At 41.9% G+C, this 21,931-nt stretch overlaps 1 protein-coding gene across 1 annotated transcript in view; it reads left to right on the top strand.

Moving 5' to 3' along the window:
• The window catches only part of SHOC2 (SHOC2 leucine rich repeat scaffold protein), a 138,043-nt gene extending 122,657 nt beyond the window's left edge, over positions 1-15,386 (top strand). Inside the window, exon 9 of the mRNA XM_073595894.1 lies at positions 1,226-15,386. Within this exon, the coding sequence (XP_073451995.1) occupies positions 1,226-1,434 (209 nt within the window). The 3' untranslated portion in view covers positions 1,435-15,386. The remainder of the gene's footprint in view (positions 1-1,225) is intronic.
• Positions 15,387-21,931: the final 6,545 nt, after the last annotated feature.

Here is a 21,931-nt window from a genome sequence, read left to right as displayed (position 1 = left end):
TCCGTCCTGCGCATGCGCGGGCACGATTCGATGAGGGGCATTTCTCAACAGAACACCGGCTACTGTTACTTTGGTCAGCTCTGGCCATCAGCCCTTAGCTGCTATCAGCTGTCTGGGATTCATAAGTACCTGAGGCCTTGTCTCTTACCTTGTGCTTACAAACTGCCTTACCGCTGCATTGTCATAAGATATCTGTTTAAAAATAAGGGGGGGACAGCCCTTGTGTGCCTTCAGCTTACACGCTACTAATGGCTCTCGATGTTTCTCACAGTCATGCAAAACTCTCAGCATCATCAAGGTATGTGCTTCTGCCACTTCTATTTCGGTTCTGAGGCTATTAATGTCTCTCACTTTAAGACCTTTGTACAGGGGTTCTTCCAAGTAGCTCACCCCATCCATTACCCTGTCACCCAGTGAGATCTAAATCTGGTTGTCCCCAGCACTTTAGAAACAGAGGTTTGAGGCATTGCTCTCTCTCTTCTCACCCACAAGGTGATGTTGGTTTTAGCCATCACCTCTGTAAATCAAGGGTTCAAAATCGGAGGCTATACCCTGCAAGGAACCTTTTTCTGGCCTTGAATTGGGTCAAGGGCTATTGAGTCCCAGGACTTCCTTCTTGCCGAAGGAAGTTTCTGCCTTTCATCTCAACTAGGACATTGTTCTACTGTCCCTCTGTCCAGCTCAAGTTCACAAGACCAAAATTTCCCTCCATTGTATTGGTTCAGGTGGCGAGAGCCTATCTCTCAGCCACTGCTTCTTTCAGAAGAACATATTCTTTTTATAATCCGAGGTGCACCCTGAAAAGCCACCTGGGCTTCTGTTCATCTTCAAACATAAGGTCATTTAGGTGGATCCGTGCTGTTCCGTACAGGCAGTCTCAGTTTTTTTTTGTTTTTTTTTTTAAATCTTGGGCTTTCAACATGTATTTGCTGTGTTGCCCACCTCTCAGTTGGACTGCGAGTTTGATGTTTGCTAGTCTTCAGCTCTCCTGTAGAGAGGCAGTGTAACTCTAAGGTCTGTCAATGGACTCCATGGTTTTTAATTTAGTTTGATTATGTATTTACAGTATATATAATATGTTTGATTGTCTTTATAAAGGGTAGCACTTAAATGCTAGGCTTGCCTCTAAAATAAATACCTCAAATTATTTTTAAGTTTTATCTAGCTCTTGGGCAATGAAAACAAATCATGACTATAACACTTGTGTCCTCTCAACCTCCCACAGGTACACTGGAGAACTTAGAGGAGCTGTATCTTAACGACAACCCCAATTTACACGGCCTCCCCTTTGAGCTGGCCCTGTGCAGCAAACTATCAATAATGAGTATTGAGAACTGTCCTCTGAGTCACCTGCCTCCACAAATTGTTGCTGGCGGACCCTCATTTATCATCCAGTTCCTGAAGATGCAAGGTCCTTACCGTGCCATGGTCTAATGCAAGTCCTATGCCATCCCCATACACTGTACAAAACTGCATCCATGTTGTGTTCATGTGTATATATCTATATCTAGAAAGAGGCCGTAGATATAGATATATCATTCTCGCTCTCTCTTTCTCTCTCTCTCTCTCTATATATATATATATGTATATGTAATGAAAAGGCAAATTTATTAAGACTGCATTATGTGTTTTTGCTAATAGAGGAAACATAGCCATTTAGTTTGTTTTTTATTACGTCAAAAATATCAGTTGCTTGTTTAAGCGCTATTTTTTTTTTCTTTTTAATTTGATGTATTTTTTTTTGTTATTGATAAATTGCCAGCGCAGTTCTGATCAGTTGCCAATGTTACTTGGTAGTGATCGCCGTTAATGACATCCTGTGTATTTGCCAGCCATTTTTGTAACATAGTTAAGGAAACATGATCGCTACCATGTCAGGTTTCGATCGTCTTCTCCCTCTCCACTAATCGTATAACGTTCACAGTTGCCCGGTTCCTTATATTGTCTTTAACTTATTGTATGTGTGTTTTCGCTCCCTTTTTTTTTTTTTTTTTTGTTCTTCATATTGTTTACAGATGGGGTAAATCACTGTTTGGAATATGGTTTGCTCTGTTTTTTTTTTTGTTTTTTTTTTTTTTTTTTTTTTTTTTTTTTTTTAATCGCGACAAGGGGTTTAGTGCTTACTGTGGAAAATCTCCAGCCTGGCAAATCCAGTCCGTTTATTATATTTAATCTTGTAATGAAATGGTTAATACACATCCTCCTCTGTGCGACTCTTGAACTCTTTCCTTTACCAGGACCCTGGCATCAGTGGAAGCTGGCCCCTATCAAATCAGAGTTCTACAGGGGCAAATAAGGGCACTTTCACTGACCGGGGAAGGGGGAGTGGCAGTTGGTGCCTAAATTCCAAGAAGGCTATTTCCTAGTAAAGTGATAGTTGTGTGCGCCTTGTGGAAACGGCCATCTCACTTGAAAAGAAGATCTTTTGTCAGGTCATGCAGATGCTCAATCACTCAAATCTTTGTATAAGCCCTAAACAACTAAGTCAAACCCCTAAAACACACTGGCTGTATCTGACATTCTTGTTCAGTAAACATAAACTAATTTCCAAGCAAGGTGACCATTTGTTTGCTAGGCGCTCCCAATCACATATCCAGGATTTGATGTTCTGATGAGCTATTTCTCCATTGTGATCTAAGAATGAGGGCCTTAACCAGGTCTACACATGCCATACCCTCCCAACGGGTTCACCTCCTGCAAGCACAGTCCTTCTTTTGAATTCCCACTAAAACCAATTCCTACTCCATCTAGTCTAGTACTACTACATATCTACAAGTAACACAGTCTAACTAGTTTCAGAGAGGCTCTCACAGAAGGGGTTTCTGGCTAGTAGGTAAGAAGTTAAAAAGTGACTGGTGATGGGTCTGCTTTATTCTGCAGAAAATAGTTGAAATATGGCCCGGTGTTAAGGGAGTCTATAAATAATTTACGTGTAAAATATGCTCTTATTATTTTTTTTAAATGATGTGTAGTCTGGGGTTTCTAACTAAATTGGTATTGATGTCTGTATCTTCCCCAGCAGCAAGTCCCTCTTAGCAGAGATGGTTTCAACACTCTTTTGGAACTTAATAAGGGGACAGTTGTAAATGACTAAAGTGCCTCCCTTCATCTCAGTTCACCTCTTACCTGGAGAAGCTCTCTAAAGGGTCAGTCAATTAAAAAGTGGTATTTCAAACTAGTGTGTATGACAATAACATCACAGTTACTGCACAATGTAGGGTGTTTCCACTCTTAAAGTATCCCGGGTACCACTCAAAGGTCTGCCGCTGTCACCATCTCAGCTGAAGGCGCATCTTGGAATCCGCTCCTGTCAAACTAGTCCACAAACCATATTTGGAAGCTGCACATCGCTGTTCCATAAGGCATTGAAACTTTGTTTCAGCACAGCTGAGGATACTTTACCCAGCTCCACTCTATGATGTGTTTTGTTCCCTGCTGGGACTTTATTGTAGGTTCTACAACTATTCCCCCTGGAGTGGGTGAAACATGTTAGGCCCTGTTCACACCTGAGCGGCTTGGTGCTCGTAGCTCTAAAAATGCTCAACAAGCTGAATCCCATTAATTTCTTTGGCCCCTCTTCAAATATGAGCGTTCTGTCACTCATTAAAGTACATGAGCTTCCTTTTGGCAGATTACAAGCGTTTTTGGCCCTATAGACTTCAATAGAAATGCCTGACTTGAGCATTTCACGAGCATTTTGCCACTCGTTTTCTGCTCACAGCCGCTCTACACCTCTAATTTACTCTCCCTTTCCTCCCCCTAGTGTTTTCTATTGGCTAAACAAAAAAAAAAAAATGCATGAAGCTGTGAAATGCTTGTAATACACTTCTAAAAGCTGCAAAAACGCTTAAGAAAAATGCCTGAAAAGTACCAATAAATCGCTGCGCTCAGGTGTGAATGGAGCCGAGAGAAAAGCTGGGTGGACCGTCCTCAACAGTGCAGCAGCATGTTTCCAGTCTCTTGTTTCATTGTTGGATATATGAACCTCTAACAAACTATGAAGGAAACGCAAGAATTCTTCATAATGACTGCAGTAGGTGTGCAGACATCTCTGAGATATGACACCACTAAGGGATTTGGCTCTCCAGCATCTACCAAACACTGAAAGTTTTGTTTTTTGGTGGACGCTAATATCTAGTCAAAAAACCTTGATACTTGAGACCGGATATTTTTTTTTTTTTTGGACATTCTGCATCATATCAAGTAATCTGTTGCTGTTGATTTTAGGTGGGGGAGTACCTGTTGTGTTTTTTATTTTTGTAGCTAGTTATTTGTGAATTCCTGGATCAGCAGTAAGGCTGGGTTCACACTATTGCAAATTGGATGCTGGGTTCCCCCGTATCCAGTTCGCATGACAGGAGAGTGTGACCAGCTCTCAATATAGCCGGTTCACACATCTCCGGGGTGGCCCAGGAGCGCACAGCAGAAGAGTCCTATGCCTCTTTGGGTTTGTTTCGGGTTCGAATTCAGCCAAAAGTTCGGACCTAGTTTGGACCTGAAACTTAACGGGGATGCATCAGACCCCCTGCTGTGCCCTGCGGCCGCACATAGTGTAAACCCAGCCTAAGCCCCGCATCGCAAAATGACTCCTGTCATTGTGCTACCATCATTGTAATTAACTCCTATTATAAGTTGCAATTGTAACTGTTTATATAAAAAAGGTGAAGAAAAAGGCACAGTCAATGCCTTTCTCTTCTCTTTTTTGATACAATTGTTTTTGGGGTCCAGGACAGGTAGGTGTCCTAATATTAAAAGTCATCCATTAAGGCGGAAAAATTAGGCCAGCCCAGGACAGGAATCCCTGCTTCAACCTGCTTACCTCAATTTTGTGACTAGTGTCCTAGAAGGATGGATGTCTTTTTTAAATTGGAACTGTAGGAAAACCTTTTTTTTTCGTTGTTGGATAAAGTAAGAGAGGATTATAACTCCTGTCAAGGTTTTTTTTTTTTTTTGCCATCTGTGCCCCATTGGGGAGATTTGCCTTCGCTCCCTGTACCATAGCCAAAACGGGAAGTGAGGGGAAATCCTTGCAAACTCCTCATTGGAAGATTTCACCTCCATTACTTTTTTGGGAATAACCCAAAATGTAAGATTTTCTTTTGCTTTCACTTTTAATGGTGAACAGGACAAATAGAGAGGACCCTAACGGGGTCACAGACGGCAAAAAAAACTGATGTTTTAATCCCTTTCCACTCGATCCAAAAAAAAAAAAAGACTTTGGTTATACTTTAAGCTCTGTTTTGCTAGAATGTTTTCTTGGTCTTTGAGCATCAGACATACTTCCTTATGTTCAGGCCAAATTTCTCCTACCAGGTTAGGGGGTTTAGCCTCGTCCGTTGCCAGTTTTGGCTTTTGATCCTTCAGGCATTCCCCAGTTCATGTTCATTTTGGGTATGTTAGCGGTTGTTTGCTGTTGCCCACTATTCAGTCTGGAGTGCTTTTGGATATTCTGAGGGTGAATTCTTCCAGTGTTTCTCAATGGAAGAGAAACAAATAGGATGTTCTCATTGTATAATGCTTTTCATGCTGTTAATACTGCTTTCTACCAGAAGCAAGGCATGCTTTTAGTAGAAAGGGTTATCCAGGGCTGGCCTACAGGATTTTTGTTTGCCATTTTCCATTTCTCCTGTGGGCAACAGTATAATCCAAATATTCAAGACTTACAGCGTCCCCGGATAGACTCCAAGAAAAGGATTTTATGGTGAGAACGTAAGATTTAACATGTCATTTCAAAAGTTGTTTCCAGGTTTTTGATTGGTCAGGTCATTAAAGTGGTATTAAACCTTTGTTTTTATTTTTATAACAAACCTGGTATAGTTACCTGCTCTGTGCAGTGGTTTTACACAGAGCGATTCCGATCCTCCTCTTTTCAGATCCCCCTGCTGGAGTTCCTGGCTCCTCCCCCTCGAGCAGTGCCCCCAGAGAAAGCCACTTACCCTGGGGGCACCACTGCATGATCGCTATCGAGCCACTGCTCTGTGCGTCCATAAGACCATAGAGCCACGACTCGGGCGCCCCCCCCATATCTCTTCTCATTGGCTTGATGGCAGTGGGAGCCAGTGGGCTCTCTGCTGCTGTCTCAGCCAATGAGAAGGGAGAGTCCCGTGACAGCCGAGGCTATCGTGAACATCGCTGAATCGGATGGAGCTCAGGTAAGGATTGAGGGGGTCTGCTGCACACAGGTTTTTCTTTTTTACCTTCAGCCTTTTGAACCGCTTTAAATAAAAATTCCTTTTGATCCTTTTTTTGTTTTCACATAGGCTTCCGATGGAGACTACAAGTGGCTGTGCAGAGTCACATTGCGCAAGCATGGTCCATTGTTGTCAGCATCAGGAAACCCACCCTGAGAAATGCCATGCAGGCATCGCTGGGGTGCATTTAGACAGAAAGTGGCTGCAAAAAAAGTGTAAGAAGATCAGCAGCACTGAGAGGTAACAACATATGGAAAAAGGGAAAAAAGAGTATTTTATTTAAAAAAAAAAAGGAAAAAAAAGCCAATTGTTTGACACTCTGTGCTTTAGCAAAGTAGATCTATCAGTTCGGGTTTACGTGTACTTTTTTTTTTAATCATTTACACATATAGACCTTGCTTTAATCAATATGTGAAACAGAAGCTGAACTACGTATACCTGTGTTGCTGGGCACACGGGCAAAAATGTGAATTATAGTTGCAGTATCTAGCCCCTTCCACTCACCATGTTGTAGCTGAGCAGATTTGAACCAGGAGGAGAGATTCACTCATGGTACAGCTGTACAAAAGCAAATGAAGGGAGTATTTAAAGACTTAGTCTGTGAGGGTATCAGGAATTAGTTAAATTTATTCAGCTCATCTGCCCTTGTAAGAAAGAAGTTGGAAGTATTGATTTCTATGTGGATGGAAACGGTCAGTATGGATTTTGCATCCATGAAATGGTTTAACGTAGGTGAGGTTTTGTTGGCGTACTCCTCCCCTTCACTACTTAGGGCCATGTCAGACCAGCGATTTCACTAGCAGTAGGATCTCTATGGAGCACACAGCATGGCAGTAAAGCACTCACTTGATTTCACATTTCGATCGTTTGTCAGCTGGATGAGTGAGGAGTCACATTCTTGAGGGAGCTACACATGTAATCAGGTGAGTGTTTTTCACTGCACATTTTGTAATGATCCTGTTGCTGGTGAAATCCTCACTGGCACAGGTACAACTAGTGTGTTATCGATTTTTCTGCTGCTGTGCTCCCCAAATGCTCTGTTTCTCTGTCGGAGTGCAGGCTCTAATGCCTGTATAGTCTCCCCTCCCCCACATGACTGTTTGGACCTGTGGATTGGCTTTTAACACCCAAGCTTTGCATCATTATAGAAAGTGGGGAGAAAGCCTCGTGCCCCCTATACCCATAAGTACACAGTATTTCTGAAGACTGATGGGGAGCGATGAATTCCCCTAAAATAACATGTTGGACACAGCAGATTCTATAAGCTGAACTGCATTACAAATAAGGGAACTGTTCTTCCTGTTATAGGATATGTAAGATAACACTGTTCAGCTTGTCTTGTAATCATGACACCCGTGCCAGGTAGTAATAGGTGAAACCGCGACCCCCCAGCACCATGTTGATGATGTGCATCTCTCAGCTGCCGCCTCCTATCTGCTCATTAGCTCTGCAAGAAATGCTAATTGTTTCCAAGTATTGTCCAGCCTCTTCCAGTATCCTGTGCTGCTTTACAGGCTAATTCAAAGTTGACATAAACAAGATGGGGTTTCAAAATGCCTTTTTTTTTTTTTCTTTTTTAAAGGTGTCTGCATTAAAGTGTTTGTTACCCCAACACTTCATATTCTGGATATCTGCCTGCTGTACCATGTACTTGTATGAGCGAGTCTCCTGTTCTCTTTGTATTGCTTCCTTTGTAAAAAAAAATCCCTGGTGTTTCTGCCAGTCCCTCCTGCTTTCCTATTAAAAAACAAAAACTGACCACACTAAGCAGGAGAGCGCACCGTGGTCAGTTCTCTAGCTAGTCTGCTCTCCCAATGATCAGACTTGTCCTAACATGCCCCCACTGCACAGCCATTCACTGGGCTGCTTCTCCTCCCCCCCCCAGCTCTTATGCAGCTTAGGGAATGTGATCTCTTATAAAAATAAAAAGGGAAAAAGGTATTTATCATGTTGTTATTTTTTTATATATCTATAAAAAAAAGTTTTTACTTCTCGTTTCTATTTTAAACTAAATGAGTTGTTTTGCAAGGTGATCGTTTACGATCACTTTAAAGTGGTTGTAAGCTCTTAAATATACCCAGTGAAGTGACTAGCCTCAGGTGATACACTATGATAAAATAAATCCTTCTACATAAGTTGTTCCTGTTTATCTGCAGCCCCCTAACCTCTGTGGGTGGGGGCTGAGTCCTCTCCTGGGAGGCTGTGGCGTTGGCTTAAATTTATAAGAATGACTCATGCAGAGAGTGGAGAGATTGAGGAGCCAGTGCTTTGGATTCAGGCAGCAGATCCATGTCTGAATGGACACAGGGAGCTGCAGCTCGGGTGCCCCTGTTCCAAGCTGTTTGATGTGGGGGCACTCAAAAGGAGGGAGGAGCCAAGAGCACCGAAGAGGGACCCGAGAAGATCTGGGCTGCCCTGTGCAAAATGATTACACAGAGCAGGTAAGTATAACATGTTTGTTATTTTTAACGAAAGAAAAACGAGACTTTAGCATCACTTTAAATCCGTGCTACCATATCTGCACACAACAGGTGTTTGTTTTGTGCTGGGAGCATGCTTATTAGTGCCCCCAGCGCTGTGACCATGCTGTTACAGATTGCTCCCGGTCACTTAGCAAAGTTTAGGAGTCAGTAGGACGGCGCCTACTGGCGGGAAGGGTTAAACCAAACAATATCATATTAAATTTACTACAAAACAATTTTAAGATTGCATAAGGAAGAGGGTTGAGGAGAATGCAGCTTGTGAAGGGATGTTTCTAAAAGGCAGGTTAGCATGTGGTTAGTGTTTGGGTAATGGTGAATTATTGTTCCTCATTAAAGACACATTAAGTATGAAACGCATTTGGAAGTGCAGAGCTAAGTGCTCATTAGGAAAAGCCAAGCCTTCGTTTAGGCAGACAATTTGGTCACATAACCAGATGTCAGACGCAAGAGCCTTCTGAGTGTCTGTTTCAGTCTTCACAATTCCTTTTTCAGAAAGTATGTCATTCCAATTTTTCCTTGATTGGGCAAAGCACAGGTTTGCTGTAAGGCATAATTCCCTCAGCCTAGTATTAGTTATAGACTGACAAATAAGGTTAGCATCACCTGGAAACGGTTTAGATTACCTTGATTGGAGGTACTGGCTCTTCTTTCCAACACAGCTAATTATAAATCTGATCGCTCAGTCACCCCTTCCATATTCTTTGTAATGCAATATATATGTAGAGATCAGCAACCAGACAGCTTTCTGTAGAGTCCCGAGTCCCTCAAACTGGCTGTTATCTGCCTAAAATTTTTTGCAGAACTCTGCAATCTTCACAGTTTAGATGCATGTGGTCTCTAAAATCTTAAGAAATTGTGTTCTTGTGATTCACACATCCCTGTTCTGTGATATAGCTGCAGATTGCCACCGTTTTTTTATGCTCTACCCATCTTTAGTCTGCTGATTGGACTGATTAGCACCAGGCCTACTGGTGGGATTCTGGCTTGTACTCTGTCTGTAATACACCCAAACTCCTCCCCTTTTAGCTCTCGGCAACTGAAAAAAAGTTTGGGTGACAGTATTGTATAATAGCAGTAGAGTATGCTTGCTTCACAACCAATGGCACCACTCTAGGCTTTTTTTTTTCTGGTATGTTGCAGATTGTGAAAGTTACCAGTGGTCTTGAAAATTACATTATGATTTCTATTGAGCAGGTAATTGGATATATATAATATATATTTGCAGTGAAGTGATACAGAGATGAAACAAGTCTTCCTACATCAATTGTACCCGTTTGTCTACAGCCGTCTTTCTGCTACATCCATTCAAAGTGCAGAATTTACACAGGAGCTCTCGGCTCTGAAAATAAGGTGACGGAGAGCTCTGAGAGTTTATTGGAGGTAAGGGACACCCCTTCACACAGCACACAGGAACAGAGCTGAGGCTGTCAATCAGCTGGAGCTCCCTTCCCTGCCACCATTTTTCTGGTGTCAGGAAATCTTGTCAGAAGTGACTCGTGCTTATAGCAGAGGAATGAGGCAGCGGACAGAAATGATACTTGGAGCTATGGATTGAGACAAGTACATATTATATAGGGATATGCTTTGTTCATATTTCATGTCTGAGGTTTATAGCCACTTTAATGGACGAATGGGCTCTAAAGAGTGTTCACTATATATTTGCCTTTTTTTTTATTAAAGGCATGGTCTGTTTTTTAGACCCAGTTTCATGTTACACCCATATTTAGGGTGTAGTATAAAGCATGGTCAAATGCACCAACTCACTAAGCCAAAACTGCCCCCCCCCCCCCCCCCCCCCCTTGCCTAAATCACTAGGTGCTTCTTACTGTAGGTAGTGGTCTATTGTTTGAATTCAGCTGCATTGGGCATTCATCAATGGCATATGATACAAGTCCAATCTGCCATTGCATTAGAGGGACTCAAATAGCCTGCTGGCAGCAGGGCAGTGACATCACTGCAACTATAGTTCATTTAGAACTTCCTTTCCAGCCCCATAACAGGAACTTGGGAGTAAACCATGCAATGCACCTGTGACACACTGATTGTGGTCGCAATGCTCTAAATGCAAAAATGTAATGCACATTTTTTTCTATTATCAGTGTTGGTGCGTTTATTAATTTTTGTTTTCAAAAGGTGGACTACGTCTATTCCTGGAGTTGCTCGTTGGCGGTTTATGAATTTGTTACATTTACAGATTTTCAGTCAGCCCATAATTCGGTTATCTGGAAAAAATCCCCTGCTTGCCTTGACTATCATGCCAAAGTTTGCCATTATGATGAAACTCAATTCTTGCTTGTTAGTCCAAAACAGAAATTATGCTGTCTACTTTTGCCAAAATGGACAAGCCCTGTAACACAAGAAAATGCAGAAAGGACTTGTAATTCCATTGTCCTCAACAGCCCTAGGCCCTCTGTGTGCCATAGAATTCTTTCTGCCAAATGAATGTATTAGTGCCATAATGTCCAGTCCCTGTACTCCCCACACTCCTGTGTAAACGGTTAAAGGTGCACCGCCATGACACATCGTACCTGACTGAATCAAGACTATCAGCCAATGAACCCCCACAACATATATTAGTTTAGAGCCAAATATTCTTAGTGAATCCTAGTTGTCACTTTACTGTTCTGGAACTCCTGTGCCACCTGGCAATTGGACAAAGGATAGAGAGGTTTCTTTTCAGCTAAAAGCACTGCAATAGTCTCAGCCAAGTATGCAAAGTCTTTCCAGTGTCCCTATAATCCAGATGCCAAACATTTAAAACTTACTGCCTGTAGGATAGGAATTTGGATTTCATTTGAATGTAAGTGTTATGAATACTGCACAATTTGTATCTGTAAGGCCTTGTATGAGTCATGTGTACAGCAAGCTTCTAGAACTTTAATATGGAGGAACCCTTTCAGACCTCCGGGAACCCCTGGCAGTATCTACAGTTCATGACATATTAGCATGGTGGTCAATGAGAAGAAGGCCCTCTAGCTAAAAAGATAACAAATAGCAAAAATCATTGGTTTTGGTGGTGGATTATCAGAGAAGAAGAAATTGCTCATTGTTGAAAGAATCCCTAGCAACCCCTGGAGAAACCCTATGGTTCCAAAGATCCCTGGTTGAGAATGGCTGGCTGTTCTAGAAGCTTTGTTTTGAAGCCTTTAGAGCACCCTGTAGCTCCAGTCTGGAGAGCATAAACGCACATCGTTATTGTAGTGTTGATTGTCACTTTAAACAAGCTGCAGCAGGTTTCAGGACTACTCAAATCTTGTCAAGTCTTCTGAATGCTTGTTTAAAGTGGCAGTCATCACTCCCATTAAGACGTGTTTAACATTACCAGACTAAAACAGTAGTTTGTTCTTCAAAGCTTCAACAAAACTGCAACTTGACAAAAGCTTTACCAATACTTTGTAAAAGCTTGCTGTACACATACACACACTTTCTATGAGCTGAAGCCTGGGTGTACAAGGGTTAAGTTGCCTCCAGAATATTCCACTGGCATTAATCTGGTGTTCTGGAAATAATAGTTGCTGAGTTGTTTGAGTATACACTTTACCTATTGAAGCTTCTCTTCTGCTGCCTCTCAGAGTGAACTTTCATGGCAGAAAAGATGAGTTTCTGTCTAAGATAACATATAAAGCTTGCAGAATCAGAGCTTCATTGTAATATGTAAAGAGTGGATTTGACCTTAGCACAGCCATTCTCAACCGGGGTTCCTCCAGAGACTGCTAGGGGTTCCTTGAGCTGTGACTGGATTGACCTCCCGTTTGATGGTGTATGCATTGAGCTGGGGCTAACACCACTTGGCAGAGCCAGCTGTAGGACACATGATCTTTATAGGGAAAGTGGCATTCTTTCCACTGACCACCAATGTAAGAAGGAATTTTCCCACTGACCCAAATTTAATTGTTTTTAGCAGCGTTCCCTGATACCTAAACGTTATTTTAAGGGTTTCTCTGGGGCAAAGAGGTTTTTTTCGGCATGTTCTCCTTCCAGTATGTTCTGTTATCATGTCTAACATCTCATACATTGGCTCCAACTCAAGTCCGCTATAGAGCTGTCCCACAAACTCCGTCGTTTCTGATCAAAGTTTTTTTGTAATGGTAAGATTTCCATTAATTGTTACAACAAAGTAAGACAAAAATCTATGATAGACTGATTAATAAAGGGAAATTCAGGTTGTGTCAGCTACATTCAGGTCATGCAGTCTTTACCACTTGCCAGTACTAACCAGACCTACTGCCTTCTGTTCCCAGATGTTGTCTCTTGCCAATATATTTCCTCTATGGGGGGGATTCTGCAGTGTCATGATTTTTATGCCAAACTGTCAACAAAGTTGTTTAGTCTTGATGAGGTGTCTTTTCTGATAATTATGTTATTATGATTCAATGTAGAGTTCATTTTCTGTCAGATTTTAGTTCTGACGGATTTTTAGTTTTGGCATATCCATGAATTAAAGTTTTTAACGGAGTGGGAAGAGGTTGCACACACAGTTCAGCTGGTTATAAGTGATTTCTCCTATGTTCCCTTTGTTGATGTCCCAGAAATGTTTGACATCTCAAATGTTTTTTAAGTGATTATCAAAAAAAGCCTATATAAGAACATTAATAATTAGATTTATGGCAATCTCCTAGAAAGCACTTGGATTTTTCCACCTTGTCCCTTCAGGGCATTTTTTTATCCCATCTACTTGCTGTCCATGAAAACCATTTTATGTTTTGGATTGCTTTGCTCTATTGACGTGTGATGTGTATAGTCAGCTTTAAGACGATCACATGTGTTTGAGTGCGATAGTTCCTTTGCCTTAGTGTAAGGGTTATATAAGAAACAAGCAATGTGCAGGCATTTTTAAGTCACTTTTAATTAATTTTTGCAGAATCAAAGAAAAAAATCAGAAAGATAAATGACATTTTAATCACTTGTTTATGCAAGATAGATAGTTTATCCCTTAACATTTTGGAGGGGTAATTGAATTGACAAAAAACTAAGCTGAAAAGAAATGCAATAGAATTCATTCCAATGCAAAAAAAGACCATAAACATTGCCAGCTTTAGTCTGAGTCTTGCACTTTTCATAAAGCAACCCTATTAACATCAAAGTTCCCTGGAAAAAAAGTATTATACTTAGCTCTTTGGCTATTGTGTCCTATCTCCCCTCCATTCTAGAACCTTGGCCTTCGTTACGCCCTTTGAAATTGTTGGATGCCTTGATCCACTGTAGTACTATGTGGTTCCTTCCTTTGACCTGTGCATTACTGCGGTGTCCTGCTAGGGGGTCAAAGGACAGAATCGTGGTGTGGGGGAGAGGAAAGCTGAGGCATCTGGTACTCCCAGGAGTACCAAATGTTGAAGGTTCTGATGAGGCTATAGCTATTCATTGGCGCAAAGCTAGGAGATACGAGACACTGAGCAGGTGAGTATAATGCCTTTTTCAATTACAGCGAACTATTGATCTGGATTGTTTTTGTAACCTGACGATTCCAGACAAAAGGTCCAATTGAATATGAATTGTGCCAAGAATATATTACCCTTAACTATATGCCCATGTTTCTTTACATCTAAGCCCATCCCTCATTTCCTTACTGTTGTCAGATGGTCCTTAATTTCCCAATTTAAAGTCTAACGCAGATTTGTAAAAAAAAATGCAATTGAAATTTTTATAAATGACCTTCCCTTCTGTCTTCAGCCTGTCATTTTTTTTTTTAAACTGCCAAAGCATGATTTAAATGTCCCTTGTCAAGACTTTTCAAATTTTGTTTCTCTCCTCTTTCTGCATTTGTCTCACTGTTGTGTGATGTGTGACATCACCAGCTTCTCCTTGGAACTCATCTATAAGCTAACTGTCTAGTTTTGGTGGTTTGGGTTGATTAGAAATATTTGCTGTGGTGGGAGTTTTAACCCTCTGACATACCTTTTGCAGAGTTCTAAATTAAAAGCAAGCGTTGCAAAATTTCACACAGCGTGGACATTGTTTTCAAATAAAATACTTACTTGCTGCTTATCTTGAGATATTTCAGCAACTGAAGTGCCAACTTTTATGCACAGTATCTGTAGAAGAAACTGATCAGATTTAACTTTGCTAAAATCCTTGAAGTGCATATGGCTGATTGGGGATTGGGGGGGGAAGAGGTTCAAGACTGGAGCATCACTTTTAAAACTTTCTGCTTTTTAAATATACTGTAATTTATGGGGGACAGAATAGAAGTTCAGTCTTTTTTTTTTTCTAGTCTTGAATAGTTTTTACAGGTCTGATAAATTTGCCCGACCCATTTTTTTTTTACGGTAGCATGATGGATGATTTTTAGTGCGTGTGCTCTTTTTGGTAAATTCAGTCAGATGAGCGCCTGTGGTTATCCTCCTCTAGCTTTCAATGCAGTCACTGCATGTTCCCTTTCTTTGCTAGCTCCTACCAGCTGGGAGTAATGAATCTTGTCGCTCAAGATGAAATGGGTACACTTTCATGGGGAAGACTAGATGTCATTCTGTGACCAGAGGTGTGGCTTGTAGCGCTAAGCCGCAGAATCGCGTCACCTTGCATTTGCCCCATTTGGATTATTGTAATATTCCACGTGTTCTGTGTAATGCTCAGCAAACCCCTGTGACTGATCCAGGACACGTTTCCTTCTCTCTAATGGCGGACATTTGCACTTTTTTTTGTTTGCCTTTCTCTTAATCATTGTAAATATAAATGTCAACAGTTATCACATTAAACAGATGTTCAAACTGTGCATTGTGTCAGTTGTCTGTCTTCGTGTCCTTTACTCACCAAACTTACACAAAAAAAGGTACACTAGATTACCAAATGTTTTGGGACGCCTGCCTTTGCACACACATGAACCTCAATGGCATCTTAGTCCGTACGGTTTAATAAAACTTTTTTTTTTTTGTATGCCCAGACTAACATTTTGACTGCAAGGGAGTGTAAAATTCCCCAAACATAGAAATAGAACAAAGTACTATAACTTCCCAGTATTATTTAAAATTAAAAGAATTGCAAAATTTTAAATACCATGAAATGTAGCCCAGGTATTAGAATTAAAAGCCCAACTCCAGTTCAAAAAAATGTTATCTTGGGTTTAGGATAGTGTAGCGTTAGTTTCTTTTAGGTTTTTGTTTCTCTCTGATCTTTATACAATAAATGAGGGATGTGGTTGTCACTGTGACAGGAAGGCACAGATGACAACATCACATTACCCTTCTCTTATAGAACTCTATCCTAATCATACAAGACACAGGCAGAGTGTTAGACCCTGGGTTATAGACTTGTACTTTCAGGTGGTTGGACACTGGCAATCCTTTTGAGGAAATGTCCCCTGTGTGCCTCCTACTAAAACACAATAAGAAAAAAAATACAGAAAACGCATTTCAAAAAGTTATAAATTGATTTGTGTTTTAATGAGTGAAATGAGTATTTGACCCTTTGGCAGAACATGACTTGGTATTTGTTGGCAATAACAGAGGTCAGACGTTTCTTGTAGTTGGCCAACAGGTTTGCACACATCTCAGGAGGGATTTGTCCTACTCCTCTTTGCAGATCCTCTCCAAGTCATTAAGGTTTCGAGGCTGATGTTTGGTAACTCGAACCTTCAGTTTCCTACACATATTTTCTATGTAATTAAAGTCAGGAGACTGGCTAGGGGATTTTGTTTTTGGGGTCATGGTCAGGACTCCTCCTCCTTCAAACACGTTGAGTTGATGCCAAAGAGCTCGATTTTGGTCTCATCTGACCACAACACTTTCACCCAGCTCTCCTCTGAATCATTCAGATGTTCATTAGCAAACTTCAGCTGGACGTGTACATGTGATTTCTTGAGCAGGGGGACCTTGAGGGAGCTGCAGGATTTCAGTCCGTAGTGTGTTACCAACTGTTTTCTTGGTGACTATGGTTCCAGCTGTCTTGAGATCATTGACAAGATTCTCCAATGTAGTTCTGGGCTGATTCCTCACTGTTCTCATCATTGAAACTCCACGAGGTGAGATCTTGCATGGAGCCACAGACCAAGGGAGATTGACAGTTATTTTGTGTTTATTCCATTTGCGAATAATCGCACCAACTGCTGTCGCCCTCTCACCAAGCTGCTTGATGATGGTTTTGTAGCCCATTCCAGCCTTGTGTAGGTCTACAATCTTGTCCCTGACATCCTTGGACAGCTGTTTGGTCTTGCCCATGGTTCAGGCATGCAGGTGATTAATGCAGATTTTTCTGCAATTATGTCACGATTTCTCAGGTAACTAATGGCTTTAATACAGCTATCTCTGGCCAGGGCTTCAAAAAGCCAGGCCTCTTCTTCAGCTCCACTGTCTATACCCAAGTCCTGACATTCCTGTTCTAGAAGGGAATGAAGACTCCTATACACCAGAAGTTGCAGCTTCAAGCAATGTGCTTCCCAATGTGGATATGCTCACTTTTGCTGTGCGCAAAAGCCTTGGCATTGTTGCATGTCTGGGTAAAAAAAGAGACCTGCTGAAGTTAAAATACATTCCACGTTCATAAACAAATAGAATGGGCAATTGTGCCAATCCAGAAAAGATTTTCATTCTAAAAATCATTGGCGAGTTCTACCTGGTGGAAAAAAAAGAGCTCAAAGTGGTCTGTTCAGTAGTTGATCCTGTTTCAATCTTAAACAAACATCTTACTGTACCAATTGAATATTTTCCTTCATTCAAAGATTCTGCAGATAGGAAGTTTAAGATGCTTTTAAAGGCTCTCTTTACACTTGCAAGGCCCAGCTCTGCAACAAGCTATCACTGCAATTTCTGTCCGTCAAACTGCAGCTAACTGGAATAGGCCAATAAATAACCAGCATAATCTTGTGGCTCAAAGCCTGGTCAGCTGAAGCTGCCTGCAAAAGATGCCTCACATGCATGCTCTTTTAAGGAGGATGTCTTCTTGGTGAAGCACTTGACAAGTTTATCAAAGATGTCACAGAAGAGAGGGTTCTCCTTCCACAGTGAAACATGAAATCTTCCATTCTCCACCACCAGGATCCTCTACCTCTTCAAAATGCCCTACATCAGTGATGGTGAACCTTGGCACCCTAGATGTTTTGAAACTACATTTCCCATTATGCTCAACTTCACTGCAGTGTGCATGAGCATCATGGGAAATGTAGTTCCAAAACATCTGGGGTGCCAAGGTTCGCCTTCACTGCCCTACATGGTCTTCAACTTCAAAATTGAAGGTTCTTTTGGTGTAAGACTTGGGTCACAAAGCCCTGTTCCAAATGAAGGTCCCAACCTGGACCTAAAGTATCTCACAAAAATGAGTACACCCCTCACATTTTTGAAAATATTTTATTATATCTTTTTATTAAAACAACACTGAAGAAATTACACTTTGCTACAATGTAAAGTAGTTAGTGTACAGCTTGTATAACAGTGTGAATTTGCTGTCCCCTCAAAACACAGCCATTAATGTCCAAACCGCTGCCAACAAACGTGAGTACACCCCTAAGTGAGAATGTTCAAATTGGGCCCAATTGACCATTTTCCTTCACTGGTGCCATGTTGCATTAGTGTTTCAAGGACGCAGGTGTGTTAAATTTGGTGTTATCTCTCCCACTCTCTCATACTGGTCACTGGAAGTTCAGCATGGCAAAGAACTCCTTGAGGATCTGAAAAAAAGAATTGTTGCTCTACATAAGGATGAGCTAGGCTATAAGAAGATTGCCAAGACCCCGAAACTGAGCTGCAGCATGGTTCCACTCAGAACAGGCCTCACCATGGTCGACCAAAAAGTTGAGTGCACGGCGTCATATTCAGAGGTTGTCTTTGGGAAATAGACGTATAAGTGCTGCAGAGGTTGAAGGAGTGGAGGGTCAACCTGTCAGTGCTCAGACCATACGCCGCACACTGCATCAAATTAGTCTGCATGGCTGTTGTCCCAAAAGGAAGCCACCTCTAAAGATGATGCACAAGAAAGCCTGCAAACTAAGGACTAAGAGATTACTGGAACCATGTCCTGTGGTCTGGTGAGACCAAGATAAACTAATTTGGTTCTTATGGTGTCAAGCGCATGTGGCGGCAACCAGGTGAGGGGTACAAAGACAAGTGTATCTTGCCTACAGTCAAGCATGGTGGTGGGAGTGTCATGGTTTGGGGCTGCATGTGTGCTGCCGGAACTGGGGAGCTACAGTTCATTGAGGGAACCATGAATGCCAACATGTACTGTGACATACTGAAGCAGAGCATGTTCCCCTCCATTCAGAGTCTGGGCTGCAGGGCAGTATTCCAACATGATTACGTCCCCAAACACACCTTCAAGACAACCACTACATTGCTAAAAAAGCTGAGGGTAAAGGTGATGGACTGGCCAAGCATGTCTTCAGACCTAAACCTTATTGAGCATCTGTGGGGCATCTTCAAATGGAAGGTGGAGGAGCGCAAGGTCTCTAACATCCACCAGCTCTGTGATGTCGTCGTGGAAGAGGACTCCAGGGGCAACCTGTGAAGCTCTGGTGAACTCCATGCTCAAGAGGGTTAAGGCAGTGCTGGAACAAAATGGTGTGGCCACACAAAATATTGAAACTTTGGGCCCAATTTGGACATTTCACTTAGGGGTGTACTCACTTTTGTTGCCAGCGGTTTAGACATTCATGGCTGTGTGTTGAGTTATTTTGAGGGGACAGCAAGTTTACACTGTTATACAAGCTGTACACTCACTACTTTACATTGTAGCAAAGTGTCATTTCTTCAGTGTTGTCACATGAAAAGGTATAATAAAATATTTACAAAAAATGTGAGTGGTGTACTCACTTTTGTGAGATACTGTATAATCCCTCAACAAATACCTTCACATTTCAAAATTTTGCATGTAGTCTGCAAGTTGAGTTTTTGCCTCTCTGAGACAAGGGGAGTACTTGGCATCCATAGACATCTAAGATACTTATATTCACAAAAGTCTTTGCACCTGGATCCAAACACACCCAAGCTCATCTCTAGTTATGATCTCCCCCTAATCCAATCAGAGAATGTTTTGTATGAAGATAATTGAAAAGTTTTGAATAACACGGCAGACAGCCGCACATCATGAGAGGCAATTTGTCGATACGTAGTAAATTTGCAAACATTTTTTCCTTGGATTTAAGCTTTAAAGCCGATCTCCAGGTTTCATTTAATTTTAAATAGTTTGTTTGAACCCAGCTTGGTCCAAATCAACTATTTAAAGCAGGGGTGTCAAACTCAATTTCATTTTGGGCCGCATCAGCATTATGATCGCCCTCCAAGGGCAGGTTGTATGTGTAAGACTAGATGTCTAAGGCCCCGCCCCCCCCCCCCCCCCTCTATTACATCACATTGCACACATCCCCCACCCCCCCAAACCATGTGCTACTGCCAGGAAAAAGCTGGGGGTGGAGATGGGAATCAAAAAGTGACCTGAAAACTGAATGCAGAGACGAAGGGGTGCTGTGGCTGCACAGAGAGAGACAGGTTCTGTAGGAAGAGTTCTGTCCTCCTTTCTGCTGCCAACTGTTGAGATGGAGGGTGGCAGAGATTAGCCTCTCTTCAGTGGCATTGAGAAGCGTAGGATCTGGCGGAGGAGTTCTGTCCTCCTCTCTACTGCTGAATGCTTGGACTAGTTGGGGGTGGAGGCGAGGGTTGTGCTGCAGGAGCAGTGCAAGGGCCATATGAAATGGCCTTGCAGGCCACATTCAGTCCACAGGCCTTGTGTTTGACACATGTGATTTAAAATTAAATGAAAACTGAAGATTAACTTTAAAATTAAAGAAAAAAAAATAGGATGCGCAGGCTCTCATAGTTGGTGGAGATGGCCCCTTGCAGTAAAAGTCTACCACAAGATGTCCTCAGTCTTCCAGGATGATTGATGAACAGCATTCATCGGTGCCTAAGGCCCCATTCACACCTGAGCGTAGCATTTTCTAGCAGAAAGTTGCACGATTTTACAGCGATTTTTGCAGTTTTTTTTACCGTGCATTTGCTGCAATTTTGTACAGGTCAAAAGGTCACCAATGTAAAAAGCAGAAAAATGCCCAAATCTGCCTAAAAAAAAAAGTTCCAGAACTTGTTTGAGCTTTTGGCTTCAGGCGTTTTGGAGTGGAGATGTGAACCATCTCCAAAGAGAATAATTATTATATTATTATTATACAATATTTATATAGCGCCAACAGTTTACGTAGCGCTTTACAACTTGAGGGTAGACAGAACAAATACAATACAATTTGATACAGTAGGAATCAGAGGGCCCTGCTCACTTAGAGCTTACAATCTAAGAGGGAATATATTTATTTTTTCCCCTCCAGCGTTTTGTAGCTTGAGGCTTCAAGCTACAAAATGCTCAGGTGTGAATGAGGCCTAAGAGTGAAATGATACGAAGTATGGAGAGGCATGCACCTTCCCCTGGGGACATGTGATTATGTTGCCCTGTACTTGATGTAACAATTCAGAGACTGGTGCTTACATTAAAACCTCAGGGCCGCTCCTTGCATCATAAAGCACCGCCCAGCCCAGAGAATAGGACCCTGCATGTCATATGACCAGCTTAAAGTGGAGGGCCACCCTGGGAAAAAAAATGCCATCAAAAATCCTAAAAAAAATAAAACAAAAAAACATTTGGAAAAAAAAAAAAATTTATACTTACCTAAACCCTTGTTGCTAGGCAGTCTTCCTAATCTGCCTCTTCCTATTCCGCGGCGTGTTCTTCTCCTCGGTGAGCGGCCCCGTTGTCTTCTGGGAACTGTGTGTGTTCCCAGAACACCACGGGGCCATTCACAGATCGCCGATCGCGCGTGCGCAGTAGGAAACTGGCAGTGAAGCCGCAAGGCTCCACTGCCTGTTTCCCCTTACCTAGGATGGCGGTGCCGGGACCAGAGAGCCGAGGGACGGGTCGGCCTCAGGCGGCCGACATCGCGGGCACCCAGGACAGGTAAGTACTTATTTAAATTCAGCAGCTACAGTGTTTGTAGCTGCTGACTTTAAAAATTTTTTTTAGGTGGCTGGAATCACACTTTAAAGAAATATGGAATTAATTTTTTTTTATATGAAAAAACCATAACAGCATATTTGAGAGGGAGCTGAGCCAGGTTTAAAGGCTAAGTTAAAAAATAAAATGTACATATTTCTTCAAGGGAAAAAAAAAGTGCATTTATTTTTTTTTTTGTTCACAGGAGCCTGCAAAGCATTGTGCCCTCAATTAGTGGATGGTGGATGCAATGTCAGACTCCTGCATGCTCTTCCTCCAGCTGTCTTCCCATACTACTGTATGGGCTTTCAGTTACAAAGCTGGAGGAAGATTCAATGAGCTACGAGTGCCCTG

Source organism: Aquarana catesbeiana, linkage group LG08 (assembly GCF_042186555.1).
Source record: "Aquarana catesbeiana isolate 2022-GZ linkage group LG08, ASM4218655v1, whole genome shotgun sequence".
Taxonomy (NCBI): Eukaryota; Metazoa; Chordata; class Amphibia; order Anura; family Ranidae; genus Aquarana; species Aquarana catesbeiana.
The sequence above is the reverse complement of the archived record's forward strand: the minus strand, read 5'-3'. Positions and strand labels throughout refer to the sequence as shown.